This window comes from Nasonia vitripennis, chromosome 4 (assembly GCF_009193385.2).
Source record: "Nasonia vitripennis strain AsymCx chromosome 4, Nvit_psr_1.1, whole genome shotgun sequence".
NCBI lineage: Eukaryota > Metazoa > Arthropoda > Insecta > Hymenoptera > Pteromalidae > Nasonia > Nasonia vitripennis.
In genome coordinates this window covers 18771772-18787037 of record NC_045760.1, presented here as the reverse complement: position 1 = coordinate 18787037, position 15266 = coordinate 18771772, and the positions used below count along the sequence as shown (strand labels likewise).

The 15266-nt window shown below is 36.3% G+C and overlaps 3 protein-coding genes and 1 pseudogene across 5 annotated transcripts; 3 read left to right on the top strand and 1 right to left on the bottom strand.

Annotated features, from left to right (window-relative positions):
* Positions 472–2134, top strand: Or91PSE (odorant receptor 91 pseudogene; annotated as a pseudogene).
* On the bottom strand, positions 2369–6497 carry LOC100121454 (venom carboxylesterase-6). Of its 2 annotated transcripts, none has more exons than XM_031929826.1 (6): positions 6389–6497; positions 3780–4444; positions 3332–3506; positions 2917–3264; positions 2704–2830; positions 2369–2618 (listed from the first exon to the last, which is right to left on the bottom strand). In XM_031929826.1, exons 2-6 carry the CDS (start codon positions 4206–4208, stop codon positions 2603–2605), a joined length of 1095 nt encoding a protein of 364 aa, XP_031785686.1. In that variant the 5' UTR covers positions 4209–4444; positions 6389–6497; the 3' UTR covers positions 2369–2602. The 2 variants fall into 2 exon arrangements, with proteins under 2 accessions (XP_031785686.1, XP_031785687.1); XM_031929827.1 differs by lacking the exon at positions 6389–6497 and adding an exon at positions 4661–5552.
* Or92 (odorant receptor 92) lies at positions 5985–8394 on the top strand. 2 transcript variants are annotated; one of them, NM_001170928.1, is given in 5 exon segments: positions 5985–6559; positions 7046–7438; positions 7508–7712; positions 7788–7943; positions 8281–8394. In NM_001170928.1, coding segments are annotated over 5 exon segments (1176 nt in total). In that variant the 5' UTR covers positions 5985–6197; the 3' UTR covers positions 8341–8394.
* A 1937-nt stretch (positions 8395–10331) lies between these two features.
* Positions 10332–14010, top strand: LOC100678675 (odorant receptor Or1-like). The gene is made up of 3 exons (XM_031929707.2): positions 10332–11994; positions 13424–13775; positions 13864–14010. Exons 1-3 carry the CDS (start codon positions 11504–11506, stop codon positions 13981–13983), a joined length of 963 nt encoding a protein of 320 aa, XP_031785567.2. The 5' UTR covers positions 10332–11503; the 3' UTR covers positions 13984–14010.
* Positions 14011–15266: the final 1256 nt, after the last annotated feature.

Sequence of the window (15266 nt, the reverse complement as noted above, 5' to 3'; positions counted from 1 at the left end):
GGGGGCTTTTAAGCATCATTTTTTCGCTCGCTTAAACTTTCAAGTTTAAGAAAGAAGGACATTTATTAATTTTTGTTTATCGATTCACGCCCACAGTAACGTTGGCAAGTTTTTTCCGCTAGTCCGCGCGGGACTAAGTGCTGCTCGACCGAAACTCGCTGAGAATAATTTCGAATCGTTTGTCGAAGCAAGTCCGCAGTGTCGATTGCGCGATAAAGTAGTTATTTTTCAATGATGTATCACCGTGACTTTTTTTAATCGAGATAATTCGATAAAGACAAGGATGAAGATATTCCGAACCGCAATACTGCGACTCGATCTTTCCTGTTCCATCCACCACGAGCATCATTATCAAAAATTTCTTCTGTTTCGCGTCATTAAATGCAGTTTTACTGCGATGAGACGTTGTTATCGCTAGTTTCTCGTTAATGTACGAAAAATCAAAACTCTAATAAAAAACGTCGATAAAAAATGGATGGCTTTAATCCAGCCTTCGAAATTCTGACGTGTTTCGGCTTCTGGAAACCAACTTCCTGGCCGACCCCATGGTCAGAGCGATTCTACGACGGCATTCGTGTAATGCTCGTGTCTCTACTTTACTATCTGGCTCTCGGTCAGATCCTGCGATTGTTGCTGGACACAATCAGCATCGACGAGATGGCGGACACGCTCTTCTCGATGATGTCGACGGTCAACGCCTGCTGCAAGCTCACAAATATGCACTTGCGCAATAAACAGATTGACGAACTTATGGATATGCTGAGGATAGAGTGGACCAAGCCAGGGAACAAGGAAGAGAATGTTATTTACAATGGGTTCAATGATATTATCGGGTTAACATTTCGCAGTATTTTTCCTCAATATTGAAGAAGTTTTATCGCGGAATAATATATTTGATTATATAAAGTTAAGAAACTACTTTTTGAAAAAATACGCGTGCAATTTCGTTGTCGGAAGAAATAAATAAGCATCATTGATGCGTACTTTTGACGATTAAGATTTTATAAAATTGAAAAGTGTATTTATTTAATCGTATATTTTCTGCGTTAAACTAATGCAGCATCTATTCATATTGTCATTCGGAAGAAGCTTTTGTATAATTGTACTACATCTGAACCATTAATTCTGGTAGCATTATGTAACTTTATCCTATTGCACAGATACGTCACGCTGGTTGAACCGGCAACCCTTTTAGACTTGTCGATTCCCATCATCGTGGGCAAAGCAGAACAATCACTCCCTTTAGAAGTTTGGACTCCGTACAATCATATAGCTCGTCGGCGCGTGTCTACTGGCTTTCGTACATCACCAACTCAATGTGCGCCGTATCGATGGGCAACTTGTCCATTGGCACCGACGTTACTATATCTACGGACTCATGTTGGCTACCAGCGCTCAGCTAGAGCTACTTGCACATCGTCTCGTGAATCTCTCAAAATACGCGAATAAAGAGGAGGGAATGATGCTCAGCAGATCATCGAGACTCAGAAAAGAGAACTACCTGCTGGCTCAGAGCGTTCGACATCACGTTTTTATTTATGAGTAGGTTTTGATGATTTATTTCGATACTTGAAAATATTAAATTGACTTCATGTTATGTTATGTTCACTGGCAATATCGGCGAGTGTTCATCAGCTGACGAAGGATGCCTCCGCGTCCAGTCCAGAATTTTACATGATGCTATTCTATCTGAGTAGCGTAATGACGCAACTGTTTCTGTTCTGTTGGTTTGGCAATGAATTGATGATAAGAGTAAGGCATCGTCGTTATATGTAATCTGAAGAAGTAATGCATATAAAGCACAAAATATTATGACATCATGTTTTAGAGCCAAGAGTTGGAAACAACGATATTAGAATCAGACTGGACTACACTGAGTTTACAATCAACAAGATCTATTTTATTGATATCTCTTCGCACGTCGAAGCCTATTCTAATATCCCGGGGATATTTTGTTCCATTCTCCTTGGAGACATTTAAAAGAGTAAGATAAATGTTTGAAATTATAATTATTTCGATGAAAACGAACAGTTAAGGAAATACTCATCACGTCTTTTTGTTATTCGCCTAGATTTTAAAAGTCTCCTACACAGCATTCAACGAGCTTAGAGATTCCTCTTATTATGATGAATAAATTATTATAAAACGTATTTTTTATCAATAATAGACTATTAAATTTTTTCAAAGTTATATGCATGAGATTATGTTTTTTCTTATAATTCATATAACATTATAAATATATCATCCAATTTGTATGGTATATTATAGCATATGCGATCGCGGAGTTAAACGATACTGCGAGCAGATGATGGTTTTTTTTGCAAGGAATAAGATAATTAATAAGAATCAATGAAATACATCATTAATATAAATTAACGCATACGAATAAAAATATAATTCAACTTTTCATAAAATAAAACTACACAAAGTTTGTGACATATCAAATACAGAGTCAAATGAAATTTAGGAGCTAAAACCCAAGTTTCCTCCAGAATATTTTTTCTCCAAAGTTATCGCTACTAGTTACAGACGAATTTGTTGGCCCAGCAATGTGCATGTATGTGAATTTCTCCGATTCCGCTTCACCTGTCGGCCATTCGAGTCACAAATCCGGATTTCTGTAATTCAATAGCATTATAAAAACCAGAACAATAACTGAAGATTCCATTTTATTATGGTATCATTAGAGCATCGCATAGTTACCCCGTAGTAATCGTCGAATACCAAAAATCCAACATTTTATCCAACATCTGTTTGTCATTAGACGTTGTCGAAGGATCAACGTAATCGTTCTCGAGAATCAGCAGAATGTCATCCAAATGAATCACACCTGTAACACCGTCATTTCAAATTAATGGATTGATATCAATATTTTTTCTCAGCACGTGGCGTTTGAAATTTCGTAATTCTTCGTACCGAAATCAAACTTGGTTTTAGAGAGAAGTTCGCTGTGGCTTTGGGCTGCCCTGTAACTGTAATAATACGCGTAAACTGGATGTTTGTTGGCAGCGGCTTGTAACCTTGCGGATTTTTCCGTGACTATGGAAAATGACTCGTGCGTCTTCATGTCCAAGAGTCCCCACAAGGTTATCGAGTCGTTACTCTTGAGTTTGTGATTTTCCCCTATGTAACGGCTCCTGACTGTCAGTGCTATATCGGAGTGTCGGTTCAAAGGTTGCGTTTTGTTGTACATAAGCATATAGGGCGTCAGAGTCTCCCAATTCTCGTCGATGAAGGATAAAGCTTCCTGATTGAAGGCTAGACCTAATAGATGTTTCATGTTAGAAACTGACAACGGAAGGGCGGAAATAAATGAAATATTATTATCTACCTGATACAGTTGAACCACCTTCTTCACTGACAATACCAGTAACCCAAGGAGCATTGTAGACGTCACCACTTTTCAAAATTTTTTCTGGCGGACGATTGACGAAGCAGTCTTCCACGTTTCTCTCGGCAACTGGCATGAAGAATGGATAGTAAAAGTATCGGGATGTTGTTTGCCTCTAAATAGAAATATTGTACGTAAGCGTTATCAATCAAGCTTAAGAAGTTGAAAGTAAAAAATTATTCGCGTCTCCTTTTAAGATTCGAACAGAAATTTGTTCAATTCTAATTTAATTGGGCGAGACTTATTACATGATCATTTGAGTGTTCTTCAATCTTGTTATGTAGATTGTACGCGCAAGAAAGTCAAAATTGAACTAATGAAGGTAATGAAATGGTTATTCGTTTAAAAATATCATTCGATTTGTCAAGTTCAGAAACTGTTCACTCACCAGCATCTCGCTAGTAGCATTAGTCAACGCTCGTTCAGGCTTTCGCCTTAAGCACTCTACCATTTCCAGATTACTCTCTGCAGTACATCTAGCGATGCTAGCCAGTCTTTTTGCAGTGACCAAAGGCTGCGGATCATAAGCCCAGGGCCATAGCGCAGTGCCACTGAACGACATTCCGTTTACAAAAAGTCCCTTGCTCATCTTCGATAGATAGTGGTAGTGAACGCTGCTGCCGCCAGCGCTGACTCCCAGTAGGCTGATATTTTTGGGATCCCCGCCAAAGTGCTGGATGTTTTCGGCGACCCACTTGAGGGCCAAATTTTGATCTTTCAGGCCCATATTGCCAGAAACGACTTCATCCTCGGTGCTCATGAAATCGAACACTCCGAGTCTGTAGTTCATCGTGACCAGGATGACATCTCGGTCCATCAGATATTTAGCTTTCGTGTAACTTCCCGAACAACGCTGAAAAGCTCCCTCGTGGAAGCAGAGAATCACCGGTAACTTGGACTCTTTTTCTAAATTTGGAGTTTAAATGCTAAGATAAAGGCAATCCTCTTGACCTAGTGTTTCCTTGTTCTGGTAGTCGAACTGAATGCACCTGGGTGGATCCCGAGTTGCTGAGATTACTGCTTTTGATGTGGGGTTGTGATCGGCTGCGGTGGCTGTGTGCGAATATATATATATATATATATATATCTTCCTATATTATATAGTCATTTTGGCAAGACTCCCCCCCACCACCCCTCCACCACCCCCCACTACCCCCCACCACCCCCCACCGCCCCTCCACCACCCCCCACCTTGGCCCCCCCACCAAAACACGTAAAATTCTTTCATTTTTCTGTTATTTTCGAAAATCTCAAAAACCCCCCCACCACCCTAAAACGTTCCTAATTCCCAGTTGGTGGAAGAGCGTAAGGTATACCCTCATAAGCTTCATACTGTCGACCATTGTGCGATGTTTTGTGATATCCTTGAATTATTGCTAATTTTGTAGCGACGAGAGGATAATTTTTTTCCGTCGCTGACGTCAGTACTGCCTTCCGAAGGACACACGCAGATATTAGATATACATTTATATTCATGTTTTGGAACTAAAGAATGTATGACATTCTTTTCCATCGTAAATAAGAGTGCACTGTCTCGAGATAATACAGCCGTATAAATACTCTAAAATTCGGAACTATACGTGCTCTTGCGCGTGCATGCGCCAGCCATTAACACGTCGGCTGATAATTCGAATAATTATCAACAAGTAGTGCTTATGCACAAGCTACGACTTAATAAAGTCGACGACCAAATAAGTGCCGCAGTAAGCGTAATCTTAACGTATTCCTCACTGAATATTAGCATTAGATTAGATAAGAATTAAAATTCCTCTACAAACTTGAGTTTATATCGTGTACATTTTGGAAAGTTTTGTAAAAAATTAGTTTCTTGTTTTACAAGCAAGAAGGAGTTTTTGACGATTAAGAAAACTGTGTCAATTATACGAATGACACGAAAACATTTGCTTTTAATTTCCAGCTACAATGCACGATACTTGGGAAATTTGTATGAGTTCGATTAATTCGTCTTCCGCACGTTGCTCATTTGCATGTATGATCATGTATAGTCATTCACAACAACAATAATTTTTATGTAGACCTATCTTACATACAACAATGGATTTTTCTATTTCATTTTATATTATTTGTTTCATCACACCAATGCAGTGTACTTATTGTTTGTATATTCTATTTTACAAAATGCAAAACATAACAGCGGAATTTTTTGATGGCAGTCGATTATATACATCATTTTATTCGTATTTTAAGCATCGTATATCACTGTGAAACCTTTAACTTGCTACATGTTTTGCAGAAGTTTTTTTTTCCTAGAGTAGTTCAAACTTTGTCACGACAATCAGAAAAACAAATAAGAACATTACGATAATGTTACCATCTATTTCATGAAAAATGCTCTCTAAGTTGTTCGCTAATACGCGCTACGAAGAATTTCAACGGTCTCAATATATTTTTCTTTAGAAACTAATAGGGTACGCTTCCAACAGCTCTTTCTACCTATAAGTAGTAATTTTCACGCATTTATGGAATATTATCAGCGATTACCTGGAACCCTTTCCTTTGCAAAAACAATAAGAGTGTTGAATAAAATAATCATAATGTATCGATCTATTGTGTGTCTTACGCGCAAAGTATCAGTTACTGCTGGATTGTTGACGGAAGCGTACCTTTTGTTTGCTTGCGAAAGCAATAAGATTCCCACTTCTTAATATTACTAGTAGTAAAATACCATACAACTTTTCCGAAGCTCATTGGTTTATTATGTGATTATTTTCCGTTAAATAGATCAATGCATTAGTTAAAGTATAATTAAATCACTAGCTCGCGGAATTTTAAAAAATAAAAAAAAATGCAATCTCTAAAAGTTTCCTTTACGATATTAACCTACTGTGGGATTTGGCAACCCATTTACTGGACATCGGGTTGGCACAGAACATCGTTCAACTTTTGTCGTGTTGTCTTCAGGCCGCTGCCTTACTTATTAGCTAGCGCGCAACTGGCAAGAATCGCATTAGTGGATATGAGTTTTGAAGAACTTACCGAGGTAATCTTCATTCTGCTATCCATCGTCAATATCTGTTGCAAGTCAGTGAGTATTCTGATGCGTCGTGCTGATCTGATCAAATTGACAAAGATGCTTGGCATCGTCTCCGCAAGCCCTCAAGACTCGGATGAATTCAACATACAACATCAATACCACCAATTCATACGGTTTGAATAATTGTAATATTAGATAGGGTAAACTGCCTAATATATAGATACCTACGAGTAGATGGACAAATATTATACTTTTGTCATTGAGGAAAGACATTTTTAAACTAAACTATCCTTAATCTTTAAGAACAATGTAAAACTAAGTAAAAAAATGTTGTATCAGGTCTATCTGCTAACAACAAGTTTTATAATTAATTAAAAGATTGCCTATCTATTGGTATTTCTTCTGCTTTAAGTGGCTATCTATTGAGAGTATACTCTGTACTTGGAAATAAATATTATAAACGATTTTGAAGCTTTGTTTTCAACCTTTCTTTTATTATTATACAAAAAGTAAACCTCAATGTAAAAAATATATACAAAAATATTGTTTAATTATCGAATACAGCAATGTTTTTATTTTAAATATACTTACGACTTTGAAAGCATATTAAATTACATTTGTTCAAAATTTAAAAATATTGTTTTGTACGTAAAAGACAGGTACGTCACGCTGTCAAGTTTGGTTCTCGTCGAGATAACAGCGATAACATTTCTGATACCACCGTTTTTCCAACCAGAGAACAACCGCACATTGCCCTTCAAAATTTGGTTGCCCTACGACTACTCTATGGATAAGTTGTTTTGGATCACTTATTTTCCCGAATCAATCACCATAATATTAGCCTCTCTTATCTCAGTCTCAAGTAATACCTTGATATTCGGGTTTTTAATTGAAGCATGTGGTCAGTTTGAACTTCTGAATCACAGATTTATGACTATGCCACTGTACATAGAAGATTTTGCCAAAGGTGAAAAAATTACAACCTACGAAGTTTGTAAACTAGAAAAGCAGTTGCTGAGTCGAAATATTCGTCACCATACGTTTATATTTGAGTTAGTGTTTTGTGCAAGTAAATATCCTACCCAAAGATGCGATTAAGTAGTAGAAAAATATTGTTGCAGGTTCGTCGACATTTTTAAGAAAACATTTAGTTCAGCAATAATCGGACAATATATCGTAAGTTCATTGGTGATTTCAACAAGTGTGTATCAATTGTCAACGAACACTACAATGGATGTGGTCTTCTTTACAAATTTACTCTATTTGATGTGTATGCTGTTGGAATTTTTCCTTTACTGTTGGTTTGGCAATGAATTGACAGTGAAAGTACGCGCTCTACTGATATAAACAAATAGCATCGACTATGATAAACTCTATAAAAAGTTATTTCGATATTTTCAGAGCGAGGATTTTGGCCGGAAGGTTTTTAGGACAAACTGGCTTGCATTAAGCACAAAATCCAACAAGGATATTTTTGTTGCAATGCTACGATCGTCAAAACCAATTATAGTGTCCACTGGATTTTTCGCTGTTCTATCACTGGAATCTTTTATGAAAGTACGTAATAGTATACTACGATACACGTGACTCAAGTGGCCCACTGTTTCACGGTGTGAGCCATGTACGTTAGCGCAATTCACATCGTGTAATAGGTTTCTTAAGTCACGAGTATCGTATACATTTTTATAATACTGCTTGCCTAAATCTACTATCACGCCTATTCATGCTTTAAAATAGTCAATTTTTTCGTCGCACGTTTAGCGATATGTAGCAACTACTCAAGTCACGGATAGGCGTGACCTATAAGTGCGGATTAAGGCCACGCAGTGGTATAAAATCATAATTGTTGCAGATGTGATGATTTTTCGGATAATAATAATGAAACTATTTTCAGATAATCAAACTTTCGTTCTCGGCTTTTAATGTTTTACGAACAGCGTCGGATTACCAATGATTCAATGTTGACTTAATGCTTTGTTGCTGGAATAAAATTTGTTCATAATTTTCATTACAGAGTTCATTACTCTTCTAATACCAAGAATTAATACAGTCATGTTTTAAAATAGAAGATGTATTATAATAACATATATTTATAGAATAATGAAGTCATGTTGTCGCTTCCAACGAAGACGTTTAGAACAATTAAAAATAATAGGCCTACTTTGAGAGGGTAAAATAAATTTATCCGGATCTTATTAGTTTTATTAGCGACAAAATAGTTTGTATTAATCGCATGTACTTGTAGATATACTGATACTTGCTTTTTTTTTTTTACTGATACTAAGCATTTTTTTACGCGATATCCACAGTAGGAGTACTCAAAAGTTTTTGTACTAACGAATAAATTGTTAAAAAATTATATGATGACAAATTCTTAGTAATTGTCCCGTAACTTATTATTGGCAAATGGTTTGGAGGTGCTACCCATATTTTTTACATATTGTATGTCCAAACGTATGTAAAAAACTTGGTCTGGTGCGTGTGCCCTCAAAATTACAAGAGCTCGATTTTCCGACCGGAAAGTGTCCGACTCTTCGTAGAATGACTCATATAGGTGGAGTTTACTTTAATACCTTTTAGTGGATGAAATGGAACTGCGGATGCGACATGCGATGACAGAATCGATCTTCAAAAATTCAGTGATTCTTTCATATTTATGTGATTTTCTTACTCGTATGAGTACGACGAAGTACGCGTAAACATCTGTTCGTATTTCCAAGACTTTAGAAAACCAAAAAGTCCGATCAAAATTTTCTTTCTGTAGAACGATTCATTAAACTTAACACTACGGCGCTACAGACTCGGTTTTTTATTTGCAAACTTTATTCAAAAAGTTTTATGTAATAGAAAAACAGTGTTTTTTGGGACGACATCCCCTTATATCTTGGTTTCTCTCTCCATATCGGTTACTGTCTTTATCGCCGTGGGCAATGACTCTGTGCTGTGCGGATTTATAATGATAGTTTGCAGTCAGCTGGAATTACTCAGACATAGACTAGTTAGTTAGCCTGAACATTTGGAGGATATCATGGTCAAAATGAAGATGAACGATCTGCAGGTAGCTACTTACGAAAAGAATCTCGTCAAACAGTATATTATACAGTATATTGTACAGAAAAATTTGTTTTTTTACGCAGAATATTTAGTTTTTGTATCAATTTGTATAAGAATATCTAGTTATAACACAAGTTTGATCAGCTTACTAATCATCTCGATAAGTGTTTATCAATCGTCTACTAGAAAATCCATTAATATGGATTTTTTCATGAAGTTATGTTATCTAATATGCGTTTAGAGAGTTAGATGGTTGGATCTCTTCTTCTACGCTCCCTAATAGGAGATAAGGTAGGCAAGGACGAACAGACAAGGTACAAGGAATAAAGATAATACTGAGTGGTGATTGTGACTAGATTATATTTAACTATGTACAAGATGACTAGGTCTGTTCGCACCGGCGGCCGGGCCGTGACTGATTCACGAAAGTGACTAAACTTCCAAGCTCCCCTCGCGCTCGCCACGTCGTGGTGCTCCGCTAGGCGGCGCGTCGGGCAGCATGTGGTGATAGGAGGGGACCGCCACATGCGTACTGGTGGAGTTCTTCTTGTTATGTTGGTTTTTAAATGAGTCAACAATCAAAGTAATTTATTTTCATTTGTGATGCATATGCCCAAAATTATTATCGGAAGAAATTTTCGTCAAATCTATAAGTATGATATTTTCCTAGAGTCAAGAGTTTGGTGATTCCGTATACAACGTAAACTGGCTTGCTTTGAGACCGAGTTCTAAGAAGTCTCATGTTTTTAACACTTCCAGCAACAAAACCAAATTGTTGTTTCTTATAGATTTTTCGTCGTCCTTTCTTTAGAAACATTCACCAAAGTTGGTTAAAACTAATGCATTATTTATTTAATCACACGGCTTACACGATTTGTACAAGGTGATGCGTAATTACATAGTTAATTTACACACATCACTGTTTGTACAAAGATTTTTTTTTACACTTTGTGTATGAAACACAGTGACGCCGAAAATGCATCGTAAGAGTATCTTTGCTTGTGTGCTAACGACCACAAAATGGCGAATCCACATTTTCGTATTACCAAAATGTAGTATCACCTAAGAACTTGTGCAAATTTTGACTGCTTATACAAAGTTTATTACAGCAAAACTAGGGTCGGACTAGACAAAACTATGGAACTTTTTTATAGCACTGACGCATAAATCCGCTGTCACGCCTATCCGTGGCATAAGTAGTCCATTTTTGCACCGTGCAGTTAGCGCCCGAGCGTAGCGAGGGCGATCAGTATGGTGCAATAATGGACCATTTATGACACGGATAGGCCTGACATAGATTCCGATTTATGCCACCCAGTGTTATAAAAGATTTTATAAGTTCTAAAAATTATTACATATTGTTGTATTATATAGAGTCAATTAACTATTTATTGCAATTTGAATATTCGTGCTCTTCTAGTAGCGATCTATATCATCTATAGTATAGTTGGGCCTACACAGGTACCTACTTGACAGGTAGCCATTCGGCTATTCATTCCACCGTCTGTCGAGCTCGAGACAAGTCTAGTCTCTCTCGCCGTCTCAACTCAAGTCATTAAATAAAAATCAAGTCTAAGTTATTCGCTTCGAGTTATATTTATTTCGCTACCTTGGGTTACTTCACATATTTTTGTCAAAGTATAAATTTCCATTCCTTTTACACAAAAGTATTTATACTACTCTAATCTCAAAATCATAACTTTAATGTGAATTTTCGGCTGTCGTGGTATAAAATATCATATGTAACGTGTGAATATAAAGATATAGATATAAAATGCAGTTTTGCTTTACCTATTTTTAACATAAAACAAATTAATTTAGCAATTTCGAAACTTGTGTCTAATAGTATCACGAAAAGCTCTTTAAAAATTTTTATTCTGTCTTATTGTGTTTCGCATGCGCTTGAAGAGGTGAAAATACATCAACAGTATCAAAAATACGTAAGGTGCGAGAGTTAGCTCATACTCGTTAATATTGTGTGTGTGTGCGTGTGTGTGTTTGAACAACTGGATGGATTACTATTATTGCATATTTTATATTAAGTTATTTTATATTTTGAAAATATGTACATTTTATATATATATATATATATATATATATATGAAATTGGAGATAGATACATTTCTGTGATTCTGATTGGCATGGTCCAAATAACGGTAGTGGTGTGGCTGTCTGGGCCGTTTTTCCAATCCAAGAACCAGCGTACCTTACCATACAAGGTGTGGTTACCCTACGACAATTCTCCTGACCGAATTTTCTGGATCACCTACGTCCCGGTTTCGATTGCCATAACTACTGTGGCCTTCATTGCTTCAGCTAACGATATAGTGTTTTGTGGACTGATTATGGTGGTTTGTGGCCAACTTAAGCTCCTCACTTATAGGTTGACTAGTTTACCTAAACGCGTAGAAAAGGCCCTGGTTGACAAAAAGTTGAAGCATAAGGAGATCGGCGCCTTTGAGCAAGAAATGGTGAAACAAAACATTCTTCATCATATATTTGTTTATGAGTTGGTTTGGATTATTGAAGACAAAGTACTTACCCTGGTAGAGCATTAACGGGATCGTTCGTCAAGTTATTAAAAAGTAGCTAGAAACGGTAGCTAACGGTAGCTAGAAACCTGTCTGTTTGGCAGCTTAATTCGTGCTAAAACCTGCTAATAACCTGTTAAGATAGTTAAAGCGAACACTCAGTCGGTAAATTATCGATCGAAAATGTAAACACTGGAATAACCTCGTTGCGCAGGAGAGAAAGAAACAACATGCTGATATATTTAATATCACGTTCAATAGTAATTAATACAATGTTATTCTCACTCGCTCAGGTGCTCTCTCTCTCTCTCTCTCTCTCTCTTTCTCTATCTCTCTCTCTCTTTCTTTCGCGCTTACCCTTACACACACGTGGCATCGGAGTTACGAAAATGGTAGTCGTTACGTGTGATGCCACGATTATTTTGATGTTATAATGTTTTTGGAGACTTATCGAATGCTTAAGGCCTGGCCACATAAGCACGTTGTTTTGCGGTCGAATGCGGATGGATGCGGCAAAGTCACTAGAACAGTTTGGTGATTTTGCATAGAGCCAATTTCTAAAAGTAAGGATGTTCCCCTAAAGTCTAAGATAGTACTGAGCGAACACACTGCAATTCACACTGTTTCTTCTGCTATTGCCACCGAACAAACATAACCTTATTTTTTATGAGAAATGAAGTGATTACTGATTAGTTTTGTACTTTCGTAATTGTCCTTACAAATCGACTTTCATGTAAAAATAAATAAGGAGTATATTTACATGTATTATTATTACTTAAGATAGCTGTAAAAATGCACTTCAGCGTCGGGGTTATGTTGATTTGTTTTTATCTTCGTCAGCTTGTGAATCGGAGTCAGGTGTGTTCGTTTTACAGCCTTGGTTAGCCTTCATGGAGGCATCGTGACTTTACATTGGCTCTATGCAAAATCACCAAACTGTTCTAGTGACTTTGCCGCATCCGTCCGCATTCGACCGCAAAACAACGTGCTTATGTGGCCAGGCCTTTATGACATTAGAATAACCTGACAAAAAGCCAAGCTCAGATTAAGTATGTGAATCGGATACTCGTATCCATATACATCGGAAGGTTAGGTTTGGCATCTACACTGTCGGTGTGTCGCGCGTACCGAACCTGCGCCGTGTACTAATATTTTAGAATTATCAGGTTTTAAGCAGTACCAGTTTTAAATAACTCACCCTCGTTAGCAGGTTTCTAGCTAGGGACCGTTAAGGGGATGTCATCCCAAAAAATACTGTTTTTCTATTCCATAAAACTTTTTGAATAAAGCTTGCAAATGAAAAACCGAGTCTGTAGCGCCATAGTGTTAAGTTTAATGAATCGTTCTACCGAAAGAAAAATGCGATCGGATTTTCTGTTTTTCAAAAAGTTTGGAAATACAACATACCTTGTGGCGGATTTGCGAAGCTTTTGGGACGACATCCCCTTAAAGAGGTCGCTCTGATGGCGGGTGTTTAGCTAATTTCATGCTGATCTTCAACAGGTGTCGCATATTCTTCGATGAAAACCCAATAATATTTCTACCAGGGTACATGGTAAAATTATTGGTTATTGCTAAATTACCCTTGTATATTTACAGGTTTGCCAACACAATAAAATCGGCTTTTACTTTGGTAATATTAACGCAATTCATAACGAGTTCTTTAATCATTTCTATAAACGTCTATCAATTATCAACCAGCAAATCCATTGATATGGAATTTTTTACTAAATTATGTTTCCTTATATGCGTGCTCATGGAGTTCTTCTTGTTTTGTTGGTTTGGAAATGAACTAATAGTTCAAGTAACTAAACTATTTTTCAGCTATTGCATAATGGTCGTAGCATATATTCGTTTTTTATTACAATTCATATATGTTTATTTGGTTTTAGAGTGAAGAATTCGGCAACTTCATTCATAAGATTGATTGGATTTCTTTGAGGCTCCAATCGACAAAGCGTCTCTTGTTTGTAGCCTTGCGTGCAACAAAGCCAATTGTAATGTCTCGTTGATTTTTTATTGTTTTTTCACTAGATTCGTTTACAAAAGTTAGTCTTTATGTATATACGCATATCCTTCGTCTGATTATAATAATTTAATTACTTTCTTTTGTTTAAACAAATTTCTGCTTCAGATAATCAAAAGCTCATATACGGCTTTCAGCATACTGAGGACTTCGTCTACTTAACGATTTGCTGATGTGACAAATGAAATGAGAAGATTAAAAATATAGCAAATATTTATTTTTAATTGAAAATAAATTATATTTTTACGCCAAGTGTCAAGTCAACATTATATATTCGCCACCTGTTGGCCACATTTCGAAAAATTTGTAAAATAATCCCATTCTTATTTTTATTCACAGTATAATATGCAGATATACGTATTACGTATGGAAATATAACGATTTATTATTTAACATGACGGCTCCTTCTGAAAGAAACAGCAAGCGAAACTAGAGTTCAAAATTGTTATTTTATTTCTAATTACTACGTTTTTTCGCGGTGTATTTTTTTCCTATGGCTTTGATCTAATTTTGTGTTTCTAGACATATAAAAAGACAAAATGTTCTAACATATTTGAAACACTATTTGGTAGCGGTATTGTAATATTTTAGTACATTTTATTTGTATTGCACCGTTTACATTTTATCATATGATATCTTTCTTCCAAAAATAACAATTTAATTGGTTTAACTTTTGAATAGGGAACTTGCATAAAAAAATATATTAGGTCCGTCGTGTAGAATATCGAAAAATAATTGACACGTATTTTTTATTTTTTCAATCAAACGATTATTAACAAAGATACAGCGGGTTGAAATATACGTGTGACGTCACTGAATCCGAACTATACACATTCCGAATCAGTAACGTAATACATTTCAACCCTCTATATGTTTGTTAATAATCGTTTAATTGAAAAAAAAATACATGTCGATTATTTTTCGGTATTCTACATGACGGATCTAATGGATTTTTTCATGCAAGTTTCCTATTATTAGCTGTGGTGTAAGTCAATTCGAAAAAAACGCTCGTTATACGTGGATTTTGTTTTATTTAGATCGGTGTATTAGAGCGGTAATCGATAGAGAAGTTCCTTCTCGTCAAACGTTAAAAGAGTTCGAATGCAATACATATAGTTATAGCGACATCGGTGAAATATCAAAATGACAATTCAGATTTTTTATAAATCAAGCAAAATATATTAGATGGAAATTCAATTAGACGGTACACGACTTCCTCACTTTTTTTACACAAGCTATTTATTCTTATTGCGGTAGTGCACTCAATGA

Coding starts and splice junctions, on each gene's coding strand:
- LOC100678675 (XM_031929707.2), top strand. CDS start 11,504: ATGTACATTTTATATATATATATATATATATATATATATGAAATTGGA. Junction 11,995..13,423: donor GTACTTACCCTGGTAGAGCA/TTAACGGGATCG, acceptor ATCCCCTTAAAG/AGGTCGCTCTGATGGCGGGT. Junction 13,776..13,863: donor GAAATGAACTAATAGTTCAA/GTAACTAAACTA, acceptor ATTTGGTTTTAG/AGTGAAGAATTCGGCAACTT.
- Or92 (XM_031928459.1), top strand. CDS start 6,520: ATGAATTCAACATACAACATCAATACCACCAATTCATACG. Junction 7,439..7,507: donor CACCATACGTTTATATTTGA/GTTAGTGTTTTG, acceptor ATATTGTTGCAG/GTTCGTCGACATTTTTAAGA. Junction 7,713..7,787: donor GCAATGAATTGACAGTGAAA/GTACGCGCTCTA, acceptor CGATATTTTCAG/AGCGAGGATTTTGGCCGGAA.
- LOC100121454 (XM_031929826.1), bottom strand. CDS start 4,208: ATGGACCGAGATGTCATCCTGGTCACGATGAACTACAGACTCGGAGTG. Junction 3,507..3,779: donor ATGCTACTAGCGAGATGCTG/GTGAGTGAACAG, acceptor ATTTCTATTTAG/AGGCAAACAACATCCCGATA. Junction 2,831..2,916: donor TAAAACCAAGTTTGATTTCG/GTACGAAGAATT, acceptor ACGGTGTTACAG/GTGTGATTCATTTGGATGAC.